Consider the following 21604-nt stretch of genomic DNA (forward strand, 5'->3'; position numbering starts at 1 on the left):
CCAGAAAAATGCATTTAAAAAAAGTTATAAATTGATTTGCATTTTAATGAATGAAATAAGTATTTCACCCCATTCGCAAAACATGACTTTGAACTTGGTGGTAAAACCACAGAGGTCAGACGTTTCTTGTAGTTGGCTACCAGGTTTGCACACATCTCAGGAGGGGTTCTGTCCCCCCCTCCAAGTCATTAAGGTTTCGAGGCTAATGTTTGGTAACTTGAACCTCCACACATTTTCCATGGGATTAAGGCTGGGAGACTGGCTTAATGTGCTTCTTCTTGAGACAGTCCTTTGTTGCCTTGGCCGTGTGTTTTAGGTCATTGTCATGCTGCAATACCCATTTGTGACCCATTTTCAATGCCATGGCTAAGGGAAGGATTTGATGATACATGGCCCTGTCCATCATCCTTTTGAAGCGGTGAAGTTGTCCTGTCCCATTAGCAGAAACCCCCCACCAAAGCATAATGTTTCCACCTCCATGTTTGATGGTGGGGATGGTGTGCTTGGAGTCATAGGCAGCATTTCTCCTCCTCCAAACACGATGAGTTGAGTTGATGCCAAAGAGCTTGATTTTGGTCTCATCTGACCAAAACAGATCTCCTCTGAATCATTCAGATGGTCATTAGCAAACTACAGACGGGCCAGTAGATGTGCTTTCTTGAGCAGGGGGACCTTGCAGGCACTGCAGGATTTCAGTCCTGCACGGTGTAGTATGTTACCAATTGTTTTCTTGGTGACTATGGTCTCAGCTGCCTTGAAATCATTGACAAGATTCTTCCATGTAGTTCTTGGCTGATTCCTCACCGTTCTCATGATCATTGAAACTCCATGAGGTGAGATCCTGTATGGAGCCCCAGACCAATGGAGATTGACAATTATTTTGTTTTTCTTCCATTTGCGAATAATCGCACAAACTGCTGTCACCCTCACACCAAGTTGCTTAGCCACGCTCTTATAGCCCATTACAGCCTTGTAGGTTGTAGGTCCACAATCTTGTCCCTGACATCCTTGGACAGCTCTTTGGTCTTGGCCATGGTGGAGAGATTGGAATTTGACTTATTGATTGCTTCTGCGGATAGGTGTCTTTTATACAGGTAACAACCTGCGATTAGGAGCACCCCCTCTAAGAAAGTGTCCCTAATCTCAGCTCATTACCTGTAAAGAAGTCACCTGGGAGCCAAAAATCTTCCTGATTGATAGGGGATCACATACTTACTTCACTCATTAAAATGTAAAAATACATTTATAACTTTGAAATGCGTGTTTCTGGATATTTTGGTTGTAATTCTGTCTCTCACTGTTAAAATAAACCTACCATTAAAATTATAGACTGATAATTTTAGTGGGCAAATGTACAAAATCAGCAGGGGATCAAATCTTTTTTGCCCTCACTGTATATCTGATGCAGATATCATAATTTGCTCATCTGATCTGTAGAGGCAATAACTGTAGTTAGATGCCCTGGTACACCTGTCAAGCACTAACAGAGGAAAGCCAATAAGCGGCACTTCCTCGTTACGATGTGATTAGCTGTGATTGGACACAGCTAATCACATGGTAAAGAGCCTACGTCATAGGCTTGTCCTGCTGGACGTCATATGACACCCAGTCAGGATAATGAAACCCCCACCCGGCCGTCATTCTGCTATAAGCCGAGTGGGATGGAGTTAACGATCACCAATGAGATCCAGTGTCTCACCGACACAAACCAGACTTACTTGTCAATACCACCGCTTTCTAAAAGTCAGGGCACAAAGAGAACTGGCACCTTTATTTTATCAATCTACATTACCCCTCAGGTGATACTAAAAAAATAAAAAATAAAGCTCAATGAACAATGGACATACTTCATCAAAAAGTTTTTTGAGCATCAAATGGCTGTAGCACTGGCAAGTATATATATATATATATATATATATATATATATATATATATATATACAGTATCTCACAAACATGAGTACACCCCTCGCATTTCTGTATTTTATTATATCTTTTCATGTGACAACACTGAAGAAATGACACTTTGCTACAATGTAAAGTAGTGAGTGTACAGCTTGTATAACAGTGCAAATTTGCTGTCACTTCAAAATAACTCAACACACACCCATTATTGTCTAAACCGTTGGCAACAAAAGTGAGTACACCCCTGAAAATGTCCAAATTGGGCCAATTTGCCATTTTCCCTCCACGATGTCATGTGACTCGTTAATGTTACAAGGTGTCGGGTATGAAGGGGGAGCAGATGTGTTAAATTTGGTGTTATCGCTCTCACTCTCTCATACTGGTCACTGACCTCTCTGAGGATCGGAAAAAATAGAATTTTTATAATAGCTTACCCGTAAAATCCTTTGCTTTGAAGTACATCATGGGACAAAGAGCCATAGTAGTTACTATGTGAGTTATAGGCCACCTTCAGGTGGTGGACACCGGCACACCCTAAGACAGGATGTCCACTCCCTATATAACCTCTCCCACTACTGGGAGCACCTCAGTTTTTGTAGCAAAGGAATACACGTGTATATCAGAAAGAAGGGAGGGACATCTGTGTCCCGTGATGTACGTCAAAGAAAAGGATTTTACAGGTAAGCTGTAATAAAAATCCTATTTTCTTTATCGTACATCACAGGACACAGAGCCATAGTAGTTACTATGTGGGATGTCCCATAGCAATGCCAACTGAAGGGAGGGAGACACAAGGAAGTATTAACAGACCTGGTGAGTGCGCTTTAATATGAAAAGGTGTAATTTTCCTCTTCAAACCATAAGCTTGAACAATCACTTCATGAATCCATTTAGAAATAGCAGATTTCGATGCTGCCTGTCCTCTATTAGTACCTTCGGGCAACACAAACAAAACATCTGTTTTACGAATCTGAGCAGTCGCCTTCAAGTAGGCTTTGACTGCTCTCACCACATCAAGAGAATGCAGTGACCTTTCTTCTGCAGAACAGGGTTCTGGGAAAAATGAAGGTAGAACAATATCCTGGTTTAAATGAAAACCTGACACTACCTTTGGTAGAAAATTAGGATGAGGATGTAATGCAACCTTATCCTTGTGAATAATCAAATATGGCTCTTTACAAGAAAGAGCAGCCAACTCTGATACCCTTCTTGCAGAAGATATGGCTACCAGAAAAATGAATTTCCTTGTCAAAAGAACCAAGGGAATATGTTGTATTGGCTCAAAAGGCTGTTTCTGTAATGCCGACAGGACTAAATTTAAGTCCCAAGGTTTCAGGGGTGACATAAACGGAGGATTAAGCCACGTTACCTCCTGAATAAAGCTACGAACCAGAGAGTGCGAAGCAAGGGGTCGTTGAAAAAATACCGACAAGGCCAAAACCTGGCCCTTGATAGTACTCAAGGCCAGTTTCATTTCTAATCCTATCTGTAGAAAGTCACGTATCCTACCTATGACATATTTCCTGGGGTGCCAACCCCTGGATTCACACCAGGAGACATATGCCTTCCAGACTCTATAATATATGACTGGAGGCCGGCTTCCTTGCATTAACCAGAGAAGACACTACTGAACCTGATAGCCCACGCTTCTTCAGAATGTGGATCTCCATAGCTAAACCATTAAATTTAGCGTTTGTAAAGTAGGATGGAATACCGGACCTTGAAAAGTTCTGGCCGTGGCGGTAGGGTCCAGGGGTCTCCTACCGCCATCTTTACAATCTTTGCAACCATTCTCCCAGGAGCAACTGCTGGTGACTTAAAGGGGTTGTAAAGCTTTGTTTATTTTCTAAATGGATTCCCTTACCTATTCCTTCGATTTCCCTTCTAAATGTTTTTTTTCTTTGTCTGAATTTCTCACTTCCTGTTTCTCCTCAGTAAACTTCACACCTACACACTTACACTTACTGAGGGGGAACAGGAAGTGAGAAATTCAGACAAAGAAAAAAAACATTTAGAAGGGAAATCGAAGGAAAAGGTAAGTGAACCAACAATGCACTAGCTTAAAGGAACCGATTTAGAAAATAAAAAATGAACCTTTACAACACCTTTAAGTAGTCGGCCTGCCAATACTCTATTCCTGGAATGAATACTGCCGATAGGCAAGGTATGTTGTTTTCTGCCCAAGTTAGGATATGATTCACCTCTCTCTGGGCCGCACAACTTCTCATACCCCCCCGGTGATCGATATAGGCCACTGCTGTGGCATTGACGGATTGGATCCTGACGGGACAATTCCGTAACCTGAGCGTCCAGGCCTTCAGGGCCGGGCGTGCTGCCCGAATCTCTAGAATATTGATGGGCAAGGTCATTTCTGATTTGGACCATTTTATTTGGACAGATGCTTCTTCCAGGACTGTTCCCCAGCCCAGAAGGCTGGCATCTGTTACCACCTTCCAGGTAACTGGTAGGAAGGATTTTCCTTTTTGGAGATTTTTGGCTATCAACCACCACCTGAGGCTTTGGCGCACCTTTGGGGATAAATGCATTGGGATGTCTAGAGCTTGGACCTTCTTGTTTCAAGTCGATAGGACACTGTTTTGTAATAATCTTGAGTCAAATTGAGCATAAGGAACGGCCTTGAATTAAGCCACCATCTTTCCCAACAATCTCATGCAAAGTCGAATAAAAGGATTCTTCTTTGCTTTGACCACCTGAATCAGTTCGCTTATGGAGCTGATCTTTGTCTGGGGCAAGAAAACCCTCTTCTGAGCTGTATCTATGATCAGATTCAAGTATTCCAATTTCTAGGTATTCCAGGTAGCTGACTGTGGTGACCAAACTTTGGTCTAAGCAGGCTACAGACTGGTCTATCAAGAGTAGAACATCTAAGTAAGCTAGAATCGTTATACATTGAGCCCTTAATCTGGCTAAAGGAGGAGCCAAGACCTTTGTAAACACTTGAGGTGCAGTAGCTAGACTGAAAGGCAGCGCTACAAACTGAAAATTAAGATTCTCTATCTCGAAACGTAGATATTTCTGGTGAGCTGGAACAATAAGTACATGGAGGTAAGTATCCTTGATGGCAATTGACGCTAGCAGTTCTCCATCTTGTAGAATGGAGACCACTGATCGCAATGACTACATACACAGAGCAGATATTCAAATCCCCGTTTGGTTTTGGTACTGTGAAAAGGTTTGAATAAAACCCTAACCCCTGCTCTTCCTTGGGGACCACTGATATCACCTTTTGAGACAAAAGATGGTCCAACGCTTGAAAGAGAGACTTCTTTTTCTCTGGATCTCTAGGAACATTTGATCTGAGAAAACGAGGAGACGGGAACTCTCGGAACTCTAGTTTGTATCCAAGAGATATTGAGGACACCACCCATTTGTCTCGACACTCTTCCTGCCAGACCCTTGAGAACTGCAGAAGTCTTCTCCCCACTCGAGCGAGCGAGGGCGTCCCTTCATAAGGAGGTCTTAGTATTGTGTTTTGCGGGTTTCCTTCTCCAGGGCCTCTTTTGTCCCTGGGGTTGACCCTGAGGTTTACCTCTTGAACTTAACGGAGGAGGCCATCATGACTGCCTGGAGGCTGATGCTCCTAGCACTAGAGAAGAAGCTTGCTTAAAAGAAAACGCTTACTCTTCTTCTTAACTGGAAAAAGGGAACTTTTCCCATTAGAAATTCTTTGGATGTATTTATCCAGATCGTCCCCAAACAGCCATTCACCGCAAAATGGAAAACTAGCCAGAAACTTTTTGCATGGCTCTTCAGCTGACCAATTTTACAACCACAGAACTCTACGCATATGCACCAGCCTGAGCGTAAGCTGTGAGGCCTGGAGAATAGAATCTCTCATAGCGTCTATTGCAAAACATAATGCTCCTTGGTATCCCGGCCAAATCTTGGTCCTGCTGATCAGGAATAATTTTGAGCACCTGTTTAAACTGGTCTCTTAAGGATTGACATATACCGATTGCTGCCAGCACAGGCTGAGCCACTGAACTTGCCAGAGAAAAATTGTTTTTAACTAGGAATTTCAAGGTCTTATCCATTGGATCCTTCAGCATTTGAGCATTGTCTACCGGACAAGTCAAATTTTTATTCACAGAGGATATAGCAGCGTCAATTGCTGGCATCCCCCATTTCTTATTAAATTCTTCCTCCATAGGATAAAGTTTTTTGGAGGAAAAAACTGTTTATCTGGGTGATCCTACTCAGAATACATACTTTAGGGAACTCAAACAAGAAGTGGGTTCCTCAACTGACTCAGCTAATGGCAGCATGTGGAGCGGACCAATTCAATACCATTCAGTAAGAGATTGTACCATCAATCTTTCAGATTGTGAACCTGATCCTTCCGTATTTGACTCTTCAGAAGAGGAGTCATCAGCCTCTTCCTGGTCCCCTGAGAGAAACTCATCATCTGTCTCCCCCGCTTCCTCAGTTTGGAGGGTCCTGGGTAATCAAAGGGGACCTGTCGCGCTTAGTCCCACACTGGGATGCGGTTAAAGCATCAATCTTCTGCTCCAACCCTAAAATGGTTCAGTAAAAAACCTCTTCAGTACTATAAGGGCTGCAGTGTTGAAAGCAATTGCAACACCTGACAGCCCAGATGGCGCACTCTGACCAGCCACCTCAGAACTTTCAGGGGAGGATGTAATTTTTCTTTTAAATGGTTCTAGGCTTTTTTGTGGTTGTAGAAGTCTTTCTTGAGCCCTTCTTTTTTGGGGTGTTTTTAGCCCCCCTTCTGACCATAGCCGATGCACAAAAGCAGAGGTATTACCAGAAGGATTGCATCCACTGCTTGAGCAATAGTCCAGCCCTGCAGAGTGTTTTTCCACGCGAGCGCGGGCCTCCGATCCGACGGGATCGGCTTATGAGTGAGGGAGGGATGGCGAGGAGGAGATCTGAGAGCTGCCACCGTGCAGGGGCGGTAAAAGAAAACGGCATCGCCGATCAATTTAGCTCTCCCTTTCCCCATGAAGAGAGGGAGAGTTTAGCCCAGGTGGGAAGTATCTGTGGAAGAAAAATCCCCCCCCCCCCAAACTCACCAGAAGTCTGCCTGCTAGCCGGAAGAAAAAGCCTATTGCTTCCTGACACAGCGTGATCTCTGAGGAAAGCATGAGAAGCTCCATACAGCCCCCAGTGGTGACACTTAGGCATGACAACATTTACTTTTTAAAGGAGACATTTCATAAGAACATTTTTAAAATTTCTTAGAAAAACTCCACTTACCTTTCTCGCCACAGGGTTTTCTGTGGTAAAACTAACAGTCCCAATCCCAGGGTCCAGCTCTCTAAAAAATGAAGTGTTACAGGCAAAAGCTTGTTTCTTAGGACACGAGGCCAGGGTACCATTCAATTTGGCCTAAAATACACTTTGAATGGATCCGGCTGCATAGCTAGCCCCAGCATGGATTGCTCCAGTGGTGCTCAGGGGGGTATATAGGGAGTGGACTTCCTGTCTTAGGGTGTACCAGTGTCTATCACCTGAAGGTGGCCTATAACCCACATAGTAACTTCTATGGCTCTGTGTCCCGTGATGTACGATAAAGAAAATAATTGTTGCTCTAGATAAACATGGCCTAGGCTATAATAACATTGCCAAGACCCTAAAACTGAGCTGCAGCACGGTGGCCAAGACCATACTTTGGTTTAACAGGACAGGTTCCACTCAGAACAGGCCTCGCCATGGACGACCAAAGAAGTTAAGTGCACGTTCTCAGCTTCATATCCAAAGGTTGTCTTTGGGAAATAGACGTACGAGTGCTGCCAGCATTGCTGCAGAGGATGAAGGGGGTGGGGTTCAGCCTTTCAGTGCTCAGACCATACACTGCATACTGCATCAAACTGGTCTGCATGGCTGTCATCCCAGAAGGATGTCTCTTCTAAAGATAATACAAGAAATCCCGCAAACTGTTAGCTGAAGACAAGCAACTAAGGATATGGATTACTGGATTCATGTCCTATGGTCTGATGAGACCAAGATAAACTTAGTTAGTTCAGATAGTGTTAAGTGTGTGTGTGGCAGAAACCAGGTGAGGAGTACAAAGACAAGTGTGCCTTGCCTACAGTCAAGCGTGGTGGTGGGAGTGTCCTGGTCTGGGAGCTATAAGTTCATTGAGGGAACCATGAATGCCAACATGTACCGTGACATACTTAAGTAGAGCATGATACCCTCCTTTCAAAAACCAGTAGCAGGGCAGTATTCCAACATGATAAAAACCCCAAACACACCTCCAAGACGACCATTGCCTTGCTAAAGAAGCTGAGGGTAAAGGTGATGGACTGGCCAAGCATGTCTCCAGACCTAAAACCCTATTGAGCATCTGTGGAGCATCCTCAAACAGAAGGTGGAGGAATGCAATGTCTCTAACATCCACCAGCTCCGTGATGTCATCAAGGAGGAGTGGAAGAGGACTCCAGTGGCAACCTGCGAAGCTCTGGCGAACTCCATGCCCAAGAAGGTTAAGACAGTGCTGGAAAATCATGGTGGCCAAACAAAATATTGATGCTTTGGTCCCAATTTGGGCATTTTCAATTAAGGGTGTACTCACTTTTGTTGCTAGTGGTTTAGACATTAATGGCTGTGTGTTGAGTTATTTTGAGGGGACAGAAAATTTACTACAAGCTGTACACTCATTACTTTACATTGTAGCAAAGTGTTTTTTCTTCAGTGTTGTCAGATGAAAAGAGATAATAAAATATTTACAAAAATGTGAGGGATGTACTCACTTTTTTGAGATATTGTATATTATTCTGAAACTGTGAACTGAGGAATAAAGAAGCTTCCAATCTGGTATCAGAGATTATCAATAATTTTTTTTAAACAATATGAATATTCAAAATTTTAGAGTCTTACCCTAGGACTGATTTTCCTGTTTCATCTGGTTTACGTACAGTAAATGGGCTTGGATCAATGCCAACATTTTTTGGCATAAAATCTCTGTAAAAAGGAAGCATGAAAACACATATTAATGTCTACAAATTAATAGAGCTATGCAATGCTGTCCATTTGTGTATGCTAAATTAAACTTTATCTCAGCTGCTTAGCTATACCTTGCTGAATTGGCCATAGACAAGCAAAAAGTGTCATCAAAACTGCTCAGTTCATAAGGTCGGAAAAACTCTGTGTAGATATTGATTTCCTCGCTACATTTGTTAAATTTCTTTATGATCATCTTCTTCAGGTTTTCAGCAGAGGCTACTGTAAGAAAAAGCAATGAAAGAATTATATAATAGAAAAATATTTTTTTTTGCTCAAAAGAACTGGTATTACAAAACAGCTCTCAGTATACATTTTAATTTTATTCCACTATTGCCTATTCCTGATATGGCCCAAAATGCTCAGCATTTGAGGCTGTTTTTCAGTGGGAGCAAGCCTGAAAAAGGACCTGGTTAAAAATGTGCCTGTCATGCAATTTCTTTTTTTGAAGGCAATATTGGAGACTTTTGACATTTTAGCTTTTTTCTGTCTACCATTGCAAATAGACCTTCTGATCGAGCACACATGGAAATGAAAAAAGTGCACTTAAGAAACAAATGTTTTAGTCCTCAAAATAAGAACTGCTTTCTTGAGCTAACCCAAATGAATGGAAGGATATTTCATTAAATTTAAACAGTACAATACAGCTCAGTAAAATGTGTATTAAAACTTTTGGAATAAACAGAGTACAAATCTTACTAAATGAAATAAATTGTATTTTAAAAAAAATAGGAGACAAATTTTGAAGTAAACATATCGAGCAGTATTACATAAAACAAGGTGTCTGCCATTGCTGGGTTCTCATTCTGCAATGGTATTAGCCTGGGTGTCATACTGATCCTCCTGTTTAAAGTGGAACTTCCATTCACTGTGCTTACATAGTTCCGCCCCTTCGAGGCACCACCATTATGCCCTGCATTTGGATCCAGCGAGTATATCTGCGCATATGCCATGAAAATGCCACATATGCACAAAAAGATAGAGAAGAATGCTAGCTTCCCTATCAGCAGTCTTTGCACGTGTGCGGCAACACCTGCGCATGTGCAGATACCAGGTAACCCCAGCACATGCACAGATGTGCGGCAGCGCTCTCTTGGCATCTGAACCCCGTGGCACATCTGCGTACTAGCAGTGACAAAGTCTCACCTAGGTGAGCAGAGCAGCACAAATAAGGTAATTTAGACCAGAAAAAAAAAGGAATGTCTGATGGTAAGAGAGGTAGGAGGGAGCAGGCAGGGGTCTACTTTAAATAGACTGAGTCAATACAGGATTCTGTCTTTCCTGATCTACATATTTATTCCATGTTAGTAACACAGTGAGTAATGAAGGCAAAGAGCCAGGTTAACAGCCAGAAAACATGCATTTCAGCAAGGAGATAGCAAGGCAAAGCCTCAAAATAGTTTTAGGAAAGGTTTACATAAACTGGAACTTCACTCTCTCAATAAACATTGACTATGTTGAATCCTTATGCTACTAGCGTTAGTAAATAGATAGGAAAATATTTTATATTTACTTGTTTTAAACAGTTTTTTACATTTCTTTTGTTACGTCCCAGTTTCCATACCTAGGCAAATTATGTCATATATCGAGGGGAGGAGGAGTTTTTTCAGCTAAGCATACCCTCCTGCCTGCATGTCTGAGCGAAGGGCACATAGATTACAGAGATTAATTGCTACATGAATCATCTGCCCTTACTCAAGAAGGCCACAGAAATGCTAGGGGTGTTTTCTAAGTGCTAGAATAAGGGAGGAGGGGGAGGAAATGGGTGGACATGGAAATAACTGACACTGTACCACGGGTCAGGGTCTGGGAAAGAAGTACTGACTCACCCAATCTTGGGTGAAGATCACCAATCGGGTCCTGGGTATCACTGAAAAAAGAGGGGGGTTAGGGACAAGGGTAGTCCCAAAAGAGGTCCGTAACCCAAGAGGAGTGGGAACTGTCAACGGTATATAAAAATAATTTATTCAAAAATGTAAACAATTGACAGAGAAGAATACATAGTGAAAATAATAATGTCTTCTTGTGTGTAGCCTGTCCTAGTGGCTCCACCTGCTGCCAGTCTAGTGTGGTACTATTCACTAGACCCCATGACAGGTCTAGACAAAATTCAGGGCTCCGGCAAGGTGAAAAGAGGACTTACCGTTTGTTGGCAAACACAGAGCTTCAGGGATGGGAAGCCACGTGGCAGACCATGTGTTTGCACATAGGCCAGATGTTTTCATCCACTCATGCTGGAACTCCTCTTCATACAGCTCACTGAACGCTGTTGAGCCAATCAGCTGTGCATTTCCTATGTCTAATTTCAGATGTCTGCCTCCAGTGGATGAGAATGGAAATGGGCGAAACCATTCAAAGCAATGGCAAAGACTGTCACACTAATAATGTAATGTGGATAGGGTCAATGGGGGTCCTAGGAAACCACACTATGCACTAGCCAATGAGATGCTGTGTGCCTTAGTAATGGACATCTAAGCACACATAGGACCAATATTTAATAGTCATACAGTCAGTCAGATGATTCAGTGATTAGATGCAGAATGCCGTGGAGTCTCCACAGACCTAGGATACTGACAAAAATCTAGAATTAGTGCAGGTGATAGCACTCAATGTCCAGACTGTATGTAAACATGAGTATCATGCAGATGACCAGCACTCCAAACAATGTGTGAATGATGAGTGTAAGTCAATTATAATGTGGCTTTAAATCTGAACGATTCCATTAATGCATAGTGATAGTAACAATGTCTGCTCATATGTAACCTGTCCTGATGACCCCACCTTCTGACAGTGTAGCGTGGTCTAGCCAAAATTCAGGGCTCCAGCATGGTGAAAAAAGGACCTACTGTTCGTTGGCAGACACGGAGTTGCAGGGATGGGAAGCCACATGGCGCACCATGTGTCTGCACATATGCCAGACATTTTCATTCACTTATGCTGGAGCTCCTCCTCACATGTTGAGCTCACTGAGCGCCGCTGAGCTGATAAGCTGTGCATTTTCTGTGTCTGATTTAAGAGGTCTGCCCCCAGTGGATGAGAATGGCAATCAGATGGCAAGACGCCCAGGTATGGGCATATTTGGGATGGCAGGGGTGCAGAGGTATTGCACAGACACGTTTCACCCACGGCTATGTGGGTTTCATCAGGGTGAGATGACACCTATTTGCCTGCCATTAATAAAGACTTTGTAGGGTCTGGATACCTGCCCTGTCATGTCAGTCAGTATATGGCTCCATCTTGTGGTCATATTCATTATATGCTGCGAAAAGAACCCCATTGTATGAAATCATTACAACTTTAGTGCATTAATTTACATGGTGCAACATACATTCAGACAGAAGATTTTGCTCAGATATTTTCCCATCATAGTAGCTAGCTAAAAGGGTGACATTAAACATAATCTCAACTTTTAAATGTTAAGTGGACCTACAACTACACAATGATACTAGTGGGAATGCCCCGGGGTTCAGAGTAGCCAGACCATAGGCATTTTCTAAACAAAGTCTACAGCAATCGTTGCAGAAAATACTTAGGACCACAGTATAGAGAGTATCTTTGGTAAATCAGGGGAAAGAAACACTTATATTAATCATTATCCATATAACAAGTGCGCCAATCGTTCTTTAATAATGGCCACCATCTATGGTACTTGGAATATTTTTTAACTAAATTCTGTGTTTAATCCCTTCCGAGCAAAACTTCCTAAGCGGAAAAATCATTCCCTTTCCTTTTGGAGTAAAAGGGTATTGAAGTCCCCTCGTCTGGCGGATACTTTTAATGTATAAATGCCTTTTACTTTTAGCCCAGTAGGTTGCCGCTGATGATATTTAGCAAAGTGTTCCACCATTGGAGAGTTATTCCCTGGATTGCAGATACTGGATAGATGTTTTACAATCCTAACCTTAAGAGGACATTTAGTTTTACCCACATAAATCATGTGACATGGACACTCTAACATGTAAAGAACCCTGGAGGTATTACAATTTATAACATGTTTGATTCTATACAAATTCTGATGGTTAGAGTTAAATAAAGTGTCTGTTTTACAACAGACAAATATGGCATCTTCCACATGGGTACATTCCCTTTAGTGGTTGCAGATCTGTGAGCCAATAACGTGGAGATGGTTTTCATCAGACAGCATGAAGGGCAGATATGATGTCACTGTCACTAAATACCCCTGATAGGGGTGAATACAAAGCCTTTATTAATGGCAGTCAAATAGGTGTCATCTCACCCTGATGAAACCCACATAGCCGTGGGTGAAACGTGCCGGTGCAGTGTCCCTGTACTCTTGACATCCCAACTATGCCCATGCCTGGGCGTCTTGCCATCTGATTGCCAATTACCATTCTCATCCACTGGGGGCAGACCTCTGAAATCAGACACAGGAAATGTACAGCTGATCAGCTCAGCAGCGCTCAGTGAGCTCACCATGTGAAGAGGCGCTCCAGCATAAGTAAATGAAAACAGCTTCCCATCCCTGCAGACTACACATGAGCAGACATTGTTACTATCACCATGCAATAATGGAATCGTTTGGATTTAAAGCCACATTATAATTGACTTACACTCATCATTCACACGCTGTTTGGAGTGCTGGTCATCTGCATGATACTCATGTTTACATACAGTCTGGACATTGAGTGCCATCACCTGTACTAATCCTAGATTTCTGACAGTATCCTAGGTCTGTGGAGAGTCCACTGCATTTTGCATTTAATCACTGAATCATCTGGCTGTATGACTATTAAGTATTGGTCCTATGTGGGCTTAGATGTCCGCTACTAAGGCACACAGCATCTCATTGGCTAGTGCAGTGTTTCTCAACTCCAGTCCTCAAGGCGCCCTAACAGGTCATGTTTTCAGGATTTTCCTCAGATGAATTGGCTGTGGTAATTACTAAGGCAGTGCAACTGATCGAATCACCTGTGCAAAATAATGGAAATCCTGAAAACATGACCTGTTGGGGCGCCTTGAGGACTAGAGTTTTGAAACACTGGGCTAATGCATAGTGTGGTTTCCTAGGCCCCCTGTGACCCTATCCACATTTCATTGTTAGTGTGACAGTCTTTGCAGTTGCTTTGAATGGTTTTGTGGCTTTCGCCCATTACCATTCTCATCTACTGGAGGCAGACATCTGAAATTAGACATAGGAAATGCACAGCTGATTGGCTCAACATCGCTTAGTGAGCTCACTGTATGAAGAGGAGTTCCAGCATGAGTGGATGAAAACATCTGGCATATGTGCAGACACATGGTCTGCCATGTGGCTCTCCATCCCTGTAGCCTTGTGTCTGCAAGCGAACAGTAAGTCCTCTTTTCCCCTTGCCGGAGCCCTGAATCTTGGCTAGACCTGTCATGGGGTCTACTGAATAGTACCACGCTACACTGGCAGCAGGTGGGGCCACTAGGACAGGCTAAACACGAGAAGACATTGTTATTTTCATTAGGTATTAATGGAATCATTTGGATTTAAAGCCACGTTATGATTGACTCCCTCTTATCATTCACATGCTGTTTGGAGCGCTGGTCATCTGCATACGCATGTCCACATGTAATTTGGACATTGATTATAATTTCACATATTAATCTGATTTTCTCTTAGTATCCTAGGTCTGTGGAGACTCCATTGCATTCTGCATTTAATTACTGAATTGCCTGACTGGTGTTATGGCTTATTTATTGGTCCTATGTGGGCTTAGATGTCCGCTAATAAGGCATGCAGCATCTCACTGGCTAGTGCATAGTGTGGTTTCCTAGGACCCCCCAGTGACCCCACATTTTTATCTGACTATAAGTGTGACAGTCTATGCAGTTGCTTTGAATGGTTTGGTGTGTTTGGGATCCCTGAAATGTGCATTTTAACAGACAACCTTGTCTTTTAACCCTTTGCAGTTGCCTACTGTAATTGTTCCCTGTCAATAATCTTTGACTAAAGTATTTTTGAGTATACCGCTGACAGTTCCCACTCCCCTTTTGAGGTATGAACCTCTTTTGGGACTATCCTTGTTCCTAACCCCCTCTTGTTTCAGTGTTTTCTAAGTAAATTCTCAGCAAAATAAAGCTTGGATACATGGTAGATGGGGATTTTTGCTTTTAATATTAAAAATAAATTAGATAGTGTTTTTGATGGTAAGATACGGTGTAGTTCCTGTAGTTAACTAATGTCTGGTGGGTTCAATTTAAACAGCGTCCTATGTATGCTCAAAGGTCTGTAATGAGTGGTAAATTTGTGAAGAAACCGAATTGTGGTCTTCTGAAGATGAATGAAAGTAAAATCAATAGGGACAGTACTGATTACTTGAGAGATTCAAACATCAACATCAGCTTGTTAAGACACCTGGACAATGAAGATGGAACATAGGATGAAATCAACTTTTGTGATAACACTCTTCCACACGATTACTCTACTACTCCAATAATTCACAGAGCTTACAGTGAAGACCAAACACCTTAACAGGTTTACATCAGGGGAAATGAATAAAGAGAGATTATACTGTAGCACCAGATTTGTTAACTGTTGCTGATCATTTAAGGCTGCAAATTACCTCAATCAAGACAATCCTTGGAATTCATAAGAGTACCATAGACACTTATTAGAAATCTGTATCCAGTCTGTGCAAATGGCGCAACTTGCAACTAATTATAACTGTCAATAAGGTGTACATGAATCTGTTGAAAAATTGCCTCAGACAGAATTTTGTCTGCTACGTAATACTTAGACTTGTGCAAGAGATCTTACTCCAACATGGAAGAGGTCTTAATTATAACTCATTTTTTTTATCATTGGAATGATGGTATTTATCAATGAGTTTCGTAAATGCAAAAATATTACTTGAATTTGTTGCAGGTGTCAGAATTAGAATGAAAACCATAGCAATACATGTAGGTACTCTTCTACATATCTCAAATAATCCACAAACTCTACAATTCCCCTTTTGACATCCTGGCTGCAGTCTTATTGAACCTAATGCCATTGTCCAGGAAACACTACCATAAATCCCTTCTTAAAACACCTCCTGAATACCGTAAGGGCCTGTATCCCTACTATGAGAAAACAACAGTCCTCACCTACTGTAGCACAAGGTTTTGCCAGGTTAATGATATACTATGCATGGAACAATTTACCTCAGCTCTATGAGACAAATCCGAGGAACATAAAACCAGATGGTTCTACTGGAACCTCTTCCAATTTTCCAATGAATACCTTCAGTATGCATAAAGCCTATGTGCAAACCTCTCCTTCTTACATGACAAGATGTCTGCCCAGCCCGACCAACCCCTCTAAGGTCCCCTCTCCCTGTGCCCCCCCTTTTTCCCCCCAGCCCTGCCCCCTACTACTTTTCAACCTATTTTCTACTATAAATTGAAAAACTTGCTATGCATGGGTATGAATTGTGTAACTGACAGAATAGTTCCCACACAAGAAACCTATGTGTTTTCAGATTCATTTTCTTATGATGATATCATTGTTGTGAAGAGATACCATATTACTTATTCTGAATGAACCTGTATTGTTGACCACTTGTACCACTACAATTAAGTCTGCCAACAATAACCACAAGACATGAGGTTTCCTGCTGAACTATTTATTCTGGGTGCAAACCATTAAATAATAAACAAAATAAAAAGAAGAAAGAAAATTTAATTTGGCAGAGGACTTTTTAATATGGCCACAACACCAGAAAAGTGTAGCAAATGCTTTATTGAATCACCACCAATGTTTCTTTGTCCCTCAAACGTGAAAACGGATGATTAAATCTTCAATGTGGGTGTCTGTTTATTGAAAATGTTACTTCTCTTCCTGTTCGGTCTGACAACTGTTACTTGGACAGAAGGGGAAATCTCCCTCACAGCGGCACAGATGCCAATAATATTCTCACAGATATTCTAAAACAGTGGCGGTCATGTTACTTGATGAAGGGGGGCTAAAGTGCAGACCCAGACAAAGGGCCGCACATAATATCCAGTAAATATAAAACTACAGAGAGCTGTCCATGACTGAAAACCTGCAACAGGAGGTGGTCAGAGACTACAGACGTGTTACAAGAGATAGCCAGAGACTGCAGACATACTATTGGAGATCAAATACCACACATTACCAAATATGCTACTGGAGATATTGGATGCTGGGTACATGCTTCAGGACACATTCATAGACTGTAAACACAATGCATGCACAAGACTGATAGAGAATGCTGCTATAAGAGATCCTTTACAAATCATTGCTTTCACATTTGTGCTCCATACAGCCTTCTTAAAAATCACCTGTGCCACATCCAACTTTTAGTTTTTAACATGACCTATTATAAAAGCATACAAAATGTATTTGTGGGGATGCAGAATAATTGTATTATTTTGGCTTTATAATCAAGATCTGTATTTATGCAGTTTGTGTTCTCTTTTAAACTTTGACTTTGAAAAAAGCTCATTAGCTTAGCATAAGACAGATCTTGAAATCATTAGGTGTGTGAACGTCATTTTTGGACCAGTTGTTCCCCATGTCCAGAGTGTATGACTTAAGGTCCGTAGACCAGTGGTTTTACAGATAAGAATAAACATAGAGTAATGCATCACAGAATTGAGCAAAAATGCTTGAAGAGATCTTTTACAAAGTAAATCATAGATCATCCATAATATAGTTAGTTATTTGACATAGGTACTTAATTAGTTAGCTAGTTAGAATTTTTGCATTTTGCTGACTTGTAGATTTGACATAGTATAACAAACAGTGTTACAAAGGCTTAGGACACTTCTACACACACACTTCAACACATACACTTCTTGTAACACTTCTTACACACACACACACACACACACACACGGAGACACTTTTGTTACACACTTTTTCATACACTGAAGAAGACTTTAGGCCTATATTCAGCCTAACTCCTAAACAGCTGTTCTAACAAGACACTTCTATGACAAAAGAGAAAGCAAGACACTAGTGATTTTCCTGTATTTTCTTTTACTACAGTTTTTATGCCTAATATCTTTTGTTTTATTACATCAAGCTGTATGAAGTTTTAACTTTGTATTTATTTTCAAGTTGATGCCAAGTGTGATAAACTCACACTTTGTTTTAAGACAGCCTGGCTATTGAACAAAATGCCTAAGGCTAGGTTCACACTATTGCGATGCGGGAACGCCGCGAATCCGCGGCGTTTTCCCGCATTGCATACCTCCCGCCGGCAGTTCACACTGCCCTATGCGGACGGCTGGGGGTGTCAATGTTATGTTAATGACACCCCCAGATCCGTCGGCATATCGCAGTGCGATCTGCCGACTCGCACAGGAATCGGATCGCATGGTGTGAACCCCCATGCGATCCGATTCCGTTGCGGACCCAAAAAAGGGTCCTGTGCGAGTTTGCTGCGGGACAGCTGCGAGTTCAGCCATACTATCTGTATGGCTGAACTCGCAGTGCTACGGAGATCGGATGTGATTTGCTGTGCGAATCACATCCGGATCTCCCCCCGCAGCAGTGTGAACCCAGCCTTAAAGACACTATTAACATAACACGTGTCTGTGAAGTTTTCTTTACTTTTACTTTGGTGAGCCAGCCAGGAGATTTAAAACTAAAGGAAACTTCACAGACACGTGTTATGTCAATAGTGTCTTTTAGGTGTTTTGTTCAATAGTTCAATAGCCAGGCTGTCTTAAAACAAAGTGTGAGTTTATTGTCACACAGTTAGCATCATAAATACAATGAAAAAAAAGTATAACAGTTCGGTGTAGGGAAAAATATATGAAAAATATATGAAATAGAATAAATAGTAATAAAGCTGTAATAAGCTTATGAAAGCATGTGTGTTCCATGGCTGCTGCCTTCTGTGTCCATGCTGTCTTGTGTAACCAAAAAGAAGCAGGAAATTACATTCTTAGCCCCCCTACACACGGTCGGAGAATCCGTCGGAATGTGTCCTATCGGACCGCGTTGTCGGATAATCCGACTGTGTGTGGTATGCATCGGACTGTTTCCGTCGGAATATCCGTCGGACCAAATTTTCCAACTTGTTGGAAATATTTTCCGACAAACTGGTCCGATAGGACATACTCCGATCATGTGTAGAGAATTCCGATCGGACAAAGTGCCACGCATGCTCAGATCAAATTCCTACATCAAAGCTATTGGCTACTAGCCTGAACGTAGTCCCATCGTAACGAAATTACGTCATCACGTTCTGAAAGATCGGATTTTTCGACAACTTTGTCCGACCGTGTGTATGCAACAGTTTCGGACACAATCCGACGGACAAAATCCGACGGATTTGGTTGGCAGAATGTCCGACCATGTGTACGGGGGCTTAGACTTCTGGGAGAATTCAGCTGTTCCAACTCATCAAAGTCTTTGTGTAAATATGTCTGTGTGTTGGAATAATATTCTAACAGGGGAATAAGAGACTTTATATGAAGTGAAATACATTCTTTGCTCCAAAATCCTTGGGGTTGATGAGGCTGCCCAATTTATATACCTGTTAACAATGAGCTCAAATAACTCAGCTGGCCCAAACCACTAAAACAGGCCCATCCTCAGTGGATGTTGCTGGAAGTGTTAACCTGCTCACCCAATGCTACTCATTCCCTAATGTGGGTCCCAAAGAGATGACAACCTCTAATAATGTGTTTTAAATTGGTGTTTTCCTTCTCAGTATGGAACTGATGTAAAGGTAGGGGTGGGTTGACTTCTTCTCAAACACCCATTCTTCTGGATTTTTGGAAATCCAGTGTTTCAGCCAGGTCATAACTAAAGCTGCCGAAGGTCTTACATAAGAATTTAGAGCCCTGTCTCTACCAAGAGGGCCACCTCCACACAGAGAAACAGCGCAGAACAAGGTATGGCAAGTCAGTAATGTGAAAAAAACAGATACAGTCATTTCAATGTGTTTTTTATAGACACTACATATATTCAAAAATGTATTCATTTAGTAGAAGATGCCCCAAAGTAAGATAAATGGTAATAGGATTGGGGTGATCCATACTACATTCTGGCAAGTCAATGCAAATGGTACACAAACCTTCCTAATGTACTCGGCTTCACTTCTATCACCCTAAGAGATCTAAACTACACCTTGTGGTATAGACCTACAGTAGAACCTAAATCATGGACTAGTCAATTTATGCACAGCCTATAACCTAGTTCTTTTTTATTACATTGGTGGTGTGAGGAGTTCCACATTGCTGTGACTTGTTAGGCTGAACGTTCTTTACTACAGTTAATGAACTGTTGGGTTAATGACAGCTGATATCATCAGCTGCTAGTAGGGGTTCATTAAGACAACTGCTGATAAATGCTTTGTAATATAAAAGCAACTGTCAGAAAATATGCTAATAGATAATGTATCAGTAACTCATTTTGTTTCTATTTCTCATGTGAAAAGTTTTGCTTAGACCGTGTCATAGACAAATCAAGAACTATCAAACATTTTCTGATATCATTTAACGATGTAACCATCCATCAGACACAACTGTGTTTATTACAAAACAAATATGTTTATTTTGTTCCCACTGGAACAGAAGAAAAGTCAAAAGAAAAGCTTGTCAAAGGAAACTTCATCTGTTTTACATGTTGCATGCTTAATTAGATTTACAATCATTCAACATTGTCACAGTCAATAACAAAAATACTATAAAACTGATTCTTAAATATTTGTGTACAGTAAAAGTTAAAGTGGTTGTAAGGCCAAGCCATTTGTTTACCTTAAAGTAGTTTTAAACCTTTACCTATATTCGAAGAAGTGGCCAGCCTCAGGTGGTACACAGAGGTGAAACAAATCCTCCTACATACAGTAAGTTGTACCTGTTTATTTGCAGCACTTCATCTAGTACATCCTTGTAAAGCTCAGACATGAAAAAGTATTTTCACAGACTCACAAAGCAGGGGGTGAGGAGCTGCAGTTACACATTGTACAAGAACCCTGAGGGCTGATGGGAGGGAAGGAACACCCCTACCCCCTTCACTCAGCACACAGGAGCTGAGGCTGTAAATCACAGGCTGTGCGCTACAGATCCCCCGTCACATTATTACCTCTTGATGTCAGGCAAACTTGTCACAAGTGACTCATGCAGATAGCAAAGGAATGAAGCAGTAGGGAGAAATGACACCTAGTGATTTGGAGAGATGCAAGTAAACACTATAGAAATGTGTGCTTTGTTCAGATTTAATGACTGAGGTTTACAACCACTTTAATGCATTTTCTGAAGGTAAAAAAAAATATTCCAGTAGCAGTATCACCCCCCCCCCCTCCCAAATACTTACACGAGTCTTCACTCCATCTAGCACTATGCTTGTCTGCAGCAGCTCTCTCCTGCATTCACGTAACAGAGAAGCAACAGTAGGAGACATTGGCTCCTGCTGCTGTCAATCAAATCCTGTAAGCAGAGAGTGGGTGGCAGGGCTGAGCGGCACTGTGTGTGTCTATTGATGCAAACTGCATATCTTAGGAGCAAGCCTGCATGACTGCCCCCAAAGCAAGGGGCTTGCAATGGTGGCAGACACAGAAGAGGAGGAGCTGACGGGGACCCCAAAAGAGGAGGTTCAAGGGACTGCTTTGCGCAATTCCACTGCACAGAGCAAGTAAGCACTACATTTTATTGGGGTGAATGGGTAGGGGCACAACGTACACCATACTCATTTATATAGGGGGCCAAAATCTGGAAGGCCCTCTTATTAAACGGGGCGCCCAGATTCCGATAAACCCCCTGCCCGC

General features: G+C 41.9%; 1 protein-coding gene across 3 annotated transcripts in view; it reads right to left on the bottom strand.

Annotated features, from left to right (window-relative positions):
• Window positions 1–21604, bottom strand: part of FIG4 (FIG4 phosphoinositide 5-phosphatase) — a 407091-nt gene that overhangs the window by 162683 nt on the left and 222804 nt on the right. For all 3 annotated transcript variants that reach the window (XM_077487135.1, XM_077487137.1, XM_077487138.1), the window contains 2 exons: window positions 8966–9113; window positions 8769–8852 (listed from right to left, as the gene is read on the bottom strand). In XM_077487135.1, the coding sequence (XP_077343261.1) occupies window positions 8769–8852; window positions 8966–9113 (232 nt within the window). The remainder of the gene's footprint in view (window positions 1–8768; window positions 8853–8965; window positions 9114–21604) is intronic.

This window comes from Lithobates pipiens, unplaced genomic scaffold (assembly GCF_037356315.1).
Source record: "Lithobates pipiens isolate NorthernLeopardFrog02 unplaced genomic scaffold, aLitPip1_a1.2 Scaffold_18, whole genome shotgun sequence".
Classification (NCBI taxonomy): domain Eukaryota; kingdom Metazoa; phylum Chordata; class Amphibia; order Anura; family Ranidae; genus Lithobates; species Lithobates pipiens.